This window comes from Arachis ipaensis, chromosome B3 (assembly GCF_059453495.1).
Source record: "Arachis ipaensis isolate K30076 ecotype BB chromosome B3, ASM5945349v1, whole genome shotgun sequence".
Taxonomy (NCBI): domain Eukaryota; kingdom Viridiplantae; phylum Streptophyta; class Magnoliopsida; order Fabales; family Fabaceae; genus Arachis; species Arachis ipaensis.
In genome coordinates, this window is record NC_142438.1 from 142,493,530 (window position 1) to 142,501,209 (window position 7,680).

The 7,680-nt window shown below is 31.5% G+C and overlaps 1 protein-coding gene across 1 annotated transcript; it reads right to left on the reverse strand.

Annotated features, from left to right (window-relative positions):
* Positions 1–2,877: 2,877 nt before the first annotated feature.
* On the reverse strand, positions 2,878–7,454 carry LOC148572656 (uncharacterized). Its single transcript, XM_088507677.1, has 6 exons — positions 7,110–7,454; positions 6,263–7,001; positions 5,723–5,986; positions 4,027–4,854; positions 3,582–3,835; positions 2,878–3,504 (listed from the first exon to the last, which is right to left on the reverse strand). Exons 1-6 carry the CDS (start codon positions 7,452–7,454, stop codon positions 2,878–2,880), a joined length of 3,057 nt encoding a protein of 1,018 aa, XP_088363803.1.
* Positions 7,455–7,680: the final 226 nt, after the last annotated feature.

Sequence of the window (7,680 nt, forward strand, 5' to 3'; positions counted from 1 at the left end):
ACAAATAAAATTTTTGTTAAAAGGTATTTTTGTAAAAAATAATTTATTTTTCTTAAAAAAGGGTAAAGTTAATGTTAGTTAACACAAAAATTTTAAAATGAATTAAAAAAGATATTTTTAAAAAATTATAAGGGAGGAGATCGTATATTTTACAAATAGAAGAGATGAAAGTGTCATTTTAGTATCTTTTAAGGGAGGAGAGTAGAATTTTCTCATTTAATAAATTAGTATTTTTGTTCGTAATAATATTATGAAAATATAAATTTTTTGAACTATATATATATATATATATATATATATATATATATATATATGTTGGTTTTGTCTATATATTATAGATTATGGTAGAAGAAATTTATAGAATCAAACTACTTTTATAAAAAAGTCGTAGAAGATAAAAGTTTTTATCGGCTACAAAGATTAGGATCTCCTCAGATAAAAAAATTAAATAAAGAGTTTTTTAGTTATTATTTTCATGTGAAAGAGTTTAATTTTTTACTAAAAATTAATTTTAACATGCATTATCTAAAAATGAAAAGAATTTAATATTATACTTTTATATTTGATTAGGTACTAAGTGTGCTGCACAAATAAAAATTTAATTTTTATTCTTACTATTAAAATAAACTTCTCTGTATATAAAAATATAGTTAGATATTAGTATAAAAAAAATTATATTAATAGTTATAAAATTAACTTAAAATATTTTTTTTAAAATAATTAAATCTTGATTCTAATTATTAATCACCATCTTAATATTCTCTTCAAATTATATGTAATAAATATTTAAAAAAATATATAAATTAAAAAAATAAACAGTAAAAATTTAAAACTAATAAAAAAATTAAAAAATATATGCATATAATAATAACAAATTTTTCATGTGAATAATATTATGGAATATTTTTTAATAATATTATATTATTATAAATATAATGTATTTTTTATAATTTTATGAATTTATTTGAATTATATAATTTTATTAGTTTTATTTTTGATAGAATAGAAATGTAGAGAGAGTAAGGGAGAAAAGAGAGATAAATATATATATATAGAGAGAGAGAGAGAGAGAGAGAGAGAGAGAGAGAATTTGTTAATTTTGGAGAGAAATATTTTATTTTAATTGTAATGAAATAATATTTTGTGACATATTTTGGTTTATTAAATTAGTAATATAAAATATAAATTATAAGTTATATACAGAGTGAAAATGATAGAGAGAAATAGAGAATGACAGAAAAGTAGATAAAATTTGGAAGAAAATATTTCATTTTAATTTTATTAAGAGTGTCATATGACATATTTTTATTGTTAAATTAATAATATAATATAGTTGCATTTCAATTTTAATTACAATTAGTAAATATCATGTTGCACAATTTAATTGTTAAATTTATAATTATTAATTAGTCATTGATAATGATAAATAAGGGAGCTAGAAAAAGAGAGAAGAAAGGAGAGAATTTATTAATTTTTTAAAAAAATATTTAATTTTAATTGAAACAAAAGAGTGAAATGTTACACATTTTTATTATAAAATTATTAATATATAATAGATTTAGTTTTTTTAAAAATTATTTAGAATTTACAATGTATGATTTTAATTATATTTAAAATTTACATAATATTTTTAGTATTTTGTATTTTACTTTCATATATCATTAATTAAATATTTCAAACAGGATGACTGTAATTAAGAAACGAAATATTAAGTTTAGTTGTTTAGGGCGGGACGAGTATTATAGGTATGTAAATTGCAAAGGAGACGTGAGTATATATTTGGGACAATAAATGAAAAACGAGTAATAAAACATGTAATTAGTGTATAGAATAAATGATACATCTATATCGATCTGATGACCAAAAACATCAAGACATGATAATTAATGTGCTAACGCAAAACTAAAGTAAGTAAGCACATCACACACATAAAACATCATAGGCGTCTTGCCCCTTTTTTAGGTGGTTTATTTTGACGAATTGAAGCTTATGAATATGTTAACTAGTGAAGAAACAGAGATCCCCTGCCATATGGAGAAACGCGTACTCTTCTTGTTCTTGGTCCCTAAATATCTTTATATCCAAAAACATGGTTAATATAATATTAATGCAACACCAAAAACTCCAAAGCCCATTGATATAGATGGAAAACGTTATCCCTTTTTTTCTTTGTACTTCCTATTTGGTATTTGCTATCTACTATCGACGCATGTCTCAGTTAGTTTTTAAAATAATAATATTTCAAAAACATAATATGTAATTAATAAATGATACATAACATTCAATTAAATTAAAGTTACAATACAGTAACATTTAAAGTCAAATTCATACAATTTTTTTATTAGAAACAAAAAAGAATTTTAGGTTTAATATCACTCTCAAATTGATAATATTACTTACTTTTAATGATATATATTTTTTTATCTTTTACAAAACTAAAAAAAGAGTGAAGTTATCCTATTGGAAATGATATTATTGGCTTCCTTGAAACTTAAGAATAATATCTTATCAATATTTTTTTTTGTCACATGAATTGAACAATTCATAACCTTTGGTATCATAATATATTTATACTATACACTCATTCGTACAACACTAAATAACTTCTTTTTAATATGTGAAAATTGCATATGAGCATGGAGAAGAACAATAACGGAGAAATCAAGAAGGAATTGAGAATTGAACTTGAATAATGATGAGACTCAAAAAATACAATATTACAGTTTGCTATTTATACTAACACTAGTTTTAACAGAATTGCCTTGCTACTCTAACAAACTATACAGGTCAGCATATCAACAAAACCCACTACTAACAACTTTCTATACAAGAGAAATAACAACTTTAATTAACAAATTCTAACTAACAAAATAAATATCAAGTAACACCCTCCCGTAAACTTGGACTATTGGGAGAGAAGAGGTCTAACAATCCAAGCTTAGAGTAACCTGCATTGAAAGGCCCAGGAACAAGAGGTTTAGTGAGAATGTCGGCAGCTTGATTGTTGGAGAAAATGGGAAGGAGACGAATCAATTTTTCTTGCAATTTGTCACGGATTATATGACAATCAGCTTCAATATGTTTTGTACGTTCATAAAACACAGGATTAGTGGCAATGTAAATAGCTGAATTGCTATCACAAAATAGATTAATAGATTTTGTGATTGGAACACCAAGATCTTGAAGAACATAACTCAGCCATTGAACTTCTCGGATGGCCAGAACTAAAGCTCTATACTCTGCTTCTGAAGAGGAGGTTGCAACTGTTAGTTGTTTCTTACTATTCCAAGCAACCAATGATAGTCCTAAATAAAAACAATATGCCAAGATGGATCTGCGAGAGTCAATGCAACCAGCCCAATCAGAGTCAGAGAAACCAGTAAGTTGTAAATCAGAATCTGCGGAGAAGAAGAGGCCTGCAGCAGGAGAACCCTTTATATAACGCAGCATTCTATGTGCTGTCTTCAAATGCTCAGTAGTAGCGCAATCTAAAAACTGGCTCAGCTTCCCAATGACATAGCTTATATTAGGTCTAGTATTTGATAGATATAAAAGCTTGCCCACAATTCGTCTATATTGACCAGAATCAGTGAGCAATTTCCCGTAGTTTTACTTAGTTTTGCTCCATAATCAATAGGAGTGGTGGCAGGTTTGCACCCTTCAAATCCTGTTTCCTTGAGTAAATCAAGAATATATTTCCTCTGGTACAAAGCAATTCCCATCTTGGATCTTGCCACTTCTAGACCAAGGAAGTACTTTAAATCTCCCATGTCTTTGATCCGAAATCTCTCGTGAAGAACATCTTTAATTAAGTTAATTTCATTTAGGTCATCACCTGCCAATACTAAGTCATATACATACACTAAAATTACTATGAATCCAAGTTATGTAATTTTGGTGAAGAGGCTGTAATCTGATTTGCATTGAGTGAATTTTAGCTCAAATAGAACCGATTTGAGCTTGCAATTTCATTGTCTACTAGCTTGTTTTAATCCATACAAGGACTTTTAAACTTGCAAACTTGACCTGGTGAGGCTTCTAAACCTGAAGGCACCTTCATATAGACCTCCTCATCGAGTTCACCATGCAAAAACGCCGTATTGACATCAATTTTTTTAAGGTGCCACCCTTTCACTGCTGCAACAGCCAGCACCACTTTCAAAGTCCCTAGCTTTACTACAGGACTGAAGGTGTCTCGATAGTCAACACCAGCCACTTGTGTGAATCCTGTGGCAACGAATCTTGCCTTGTGTCTCTCTATTGTACCATCTGGGTGGTATTTGGTACAAAATACCCATTTACAGCCAATCGCTCTCTTTCCAATTGGTAAAGAAGTTATCTTCCATGTCTTGTTTTCTTCCAAGGCATTTAGTTCAGCTCTTATTGTCTCTTGCCAACAAGTTTGAATGATTGCATCCTCATAGGTTTTAGGCTCTAAATTTTGAATAGAAACAAAAAATGCAAGATGCATGGGAGAAAGCCTAGTATAAGACAAGACATTAGAGAGAGGATACCTTTGAGCAGTGAGTTGCAATAAGGGTGAAATAGTGTTGATGGTTTGGCACTCGTAGTCCTTTAAGTATGCAGGTGGTTTAGTTTGCCTAGTCGATCTCCATACATCAGCAATTTCATGCATAATGGAGGATTCAGGCAAAACAGCAGAATTATGAGTTGAAAACTCTTCATGTGATGCAGATGTAGTTTCTAAATAATCATGAATTTCAGGGTAGGAAAGAATTTCTTCAGTCTCATTTAACTCAGATAAAGCATTATCATGTTGATGATTAAGATTTGGGTGATGCAAGCTTAATTGAGGGGCTGCATCATTAGTGTTTAAAACCTGAATCTGAGTCCCTTCCAAAAATTCATAATCAAAAGGATGAGATGCAACATGAGATGAAGTAGAAGAATTTGAAAAATTGTTATCATTGGAATTATTGGAGTGACAGTAAGAAAAACAATTCTCATGAAATTGGACATCCCGAGATAAGAAAATCTCTCAAGTTTGCAAATTAAAGAGCAGGTATCCCTTTGTGTCCTCCTTGAATCCAAGATGCAAACACTTTCTTGCTCTTGGATCCAGTTTGCCTCGTTGTCTTGTAAGGCTGCTAGCATATGCCAAACAACCAAAGACTCTGAGAAGAAAAAAATTTGGCAGAGTCTTATAAAAAACTTGATATGGAGACTTATTTTGCAAAAAGGGTGTTGGCAATCGATTAATTAAATAAACTGCATGTCCAACACTATAATTCTAAAAATATTTTGGCAAGTGTTCATGGAACAAGAGAGTTCTAGCCACAGCAAGGATGTGTTGATGCTTGCGATCAACAATGCCGTTTTGCTATGGAGTTTCCACACAAGTTCTTTGATGAGATATGCCATTAGAGCTGTAAAAAGTAGGCATTAAAAACTCAGGCCCATTATCTGTGCGAATTGTTTAACCACTGTATTAAATTAGGTTTTAGCAAAAATGACAAAATCTTTAACCAATGAAAAAGCCTCAGCTTTAGTTTTCATGAACAAAATCCAAGTGAAATGAGAACAATCGTCCACTATAGTAAGAAAATAACATTTCCAGTAAAGGAGGGAACAGAGACGGGTACCCAAATATCAACATGAATTAGATCAAGTACATTGGCTGCAGTACTAGAACTAACAGAAAAAGGTAATCGCTTTTGTTTGCCAAGATAGCAAGAATGACATGGTTCCGTATGTTTTGTACAGTCAATAAACTCAAAATTCTTTTGTAATGCAACAAGCCTATCATGAGATGGATGTCCTAATCTAACATGCCACAAAGATTGTGAAAAATGGCTGCGGAAAGTTGCTGTGATGTGAAGGAGAACTTTAACTTCTTTGTGCAGAATGTACAAACTATCAACATTGCTAGCTGCACCAACCATCTTCAAAGTGTGCAGGTCCTGTATCTCACAAGCCTTATCAGTGAAACTCATTTTGCAATGTAAATATGCAGTAAGTTTTAAAACTGATATGAGTTTAAAGTTAAAAGTAGGAATAAACAATGCATTAGTGAGGAAAAAATTGTCACAAAACATAATGGTACCCATGATGCAGCTAGTAGTGAGTGCTCTATTAGGTAATTTGAAATGATTGGATCAACTTTGAAATAATTTTGGAAATCAGTCAGGGTATATGATACATAGTCAGTGGCTCCAGTGTCAAGTACCGATGGCTTGTGTTTATTAGTTGAAATATTTAGAGCTTTAATATGAGAATCAAATTGTAAAATTTACTATTCTACCTGTATAGGGAGAGTGATTGGCTTTGGCTGAAATTTGATTGACACTATGAGAATGAGGCACATCTTGTTTGCTAAGCAAGGCCAAAAGAGCTTCTTGTTGCTCTGGAGTGAATTCATTAATGGTTGGTTCACTTCTAACCAATTGTGGAACATTGAGATCATCATTTTCATCTTCAGAAGTGTGTGCAGCAGTTATGCAATTTAGGACAGGTAACTTTTTTTCAAATCTGGGTTTGAAGTTGGGTGGATAGCCATGCTTCTTATAGCAATTATCCACAATGTGTCCTGATTGTTCACAATGAGTGCATTGCAATTTGATGCGATTTTGTCCCTTTTTAGACTGACCTCTACCTCTGCTGTCAGGTTGAGAAGAGGCTGCCAAAATCTTAGTGTCTAAGGCATTATCAAAGCTGAAGAGCTGCCTTTCTTGCTGAGTGATCATTGAGAGGATTTTGTTCACACTAGAAAAATCATCCATTAGCATGACCTGTGACTTAACAGTGGAATATTGCTCTCCAAGACCACGCAAAAATTTGATGACTCTGTCTTCCTCCCTATGTTGCCTAACAATGCCTAAGCCACCTTCACATTTAACACAATCATAGCTAGAGATAGTTCTAAAATCATCAATCTCTTCCCAAATATTTTTCAGTTTGGCAAAATAAGCAGTAACAGACAAGTCCCCTTGTTTTAGTGCATAGACTTCCTCATTCAATTCAGCTACTCGAAACCTATCACCCTAATAATAACGATGTTTAAGATCATTCCATAATTCATAGCCTATATTGTTCCATAGGACACGTTGATTGATTTATGGACTAAGGAAAAGGTTAATCCAAGCAACTACATAGGTGTTGCATCGTTGCCATGCCTTGAAATCAAGATCAGTTTTCTTAGGTTTTAGGATGGTGCCATCAACAAATTCAATTTTATTTTTGGATGTAAGAGCATTGATCATAGCTTTGCTCCACGCACTGTAATTTGAACCAGTAAAAATCACATTGGTAATAGGTATACCTAGATTTTCAGAAGGAAGTATGTAATAAGGGCTTGAAGGATCTTGATTCGGATTTGTCTTGTTGATATGGCTCTGGATCTGCACCACCTGACTGAAGAACACCGCGAATTGTTGCATGTCCATTGTAGGACCACCTCCTGGGGACCCAGCACTTGGATTTGATTTTTCTTCCATCACTGCGAAGATGACAGAAGCGTTTGCAACCTTTCTCTCTTGATCTCATTGATCGAAAACTCGTTATCTCTTCTTAACGAGAAGAGGGTGAGATAACAGAGCTCTCATCAAACTCTATGCTATGAGTTCAAGAGAGAAAAAGAAAAGAAATAGATGAAGAAGAGGAGTTGAGATTTTAGAGAGGTGTGAAAGAGAAGGAGAATAAATTGTGTGAAAGAGGGCGTTC

Coding starts and splice junctions, on each gene's coding strand:
- LOC148572656 (XM_088507677.1), bottom strand. CDS start 7,454: ATGGAAGAAAAATCAAATCCAAGTGCTGGGTCCCCAGGAGGTGGTCCT. Junction 4,855..5,722: donor GAATTTTGAGTTTATTGACT/GTACAAAACATA, acceptor AATTTTTGGAAG/GGACTCAGATTCAGGTTTTA. Junction 3,505..3,581: donor GAAATTGCTCACTGATTCTG/GTCAATATAGAC, acceptor GTCATTGGGAAG/CTGAGCCAGTTTTTAGATTG.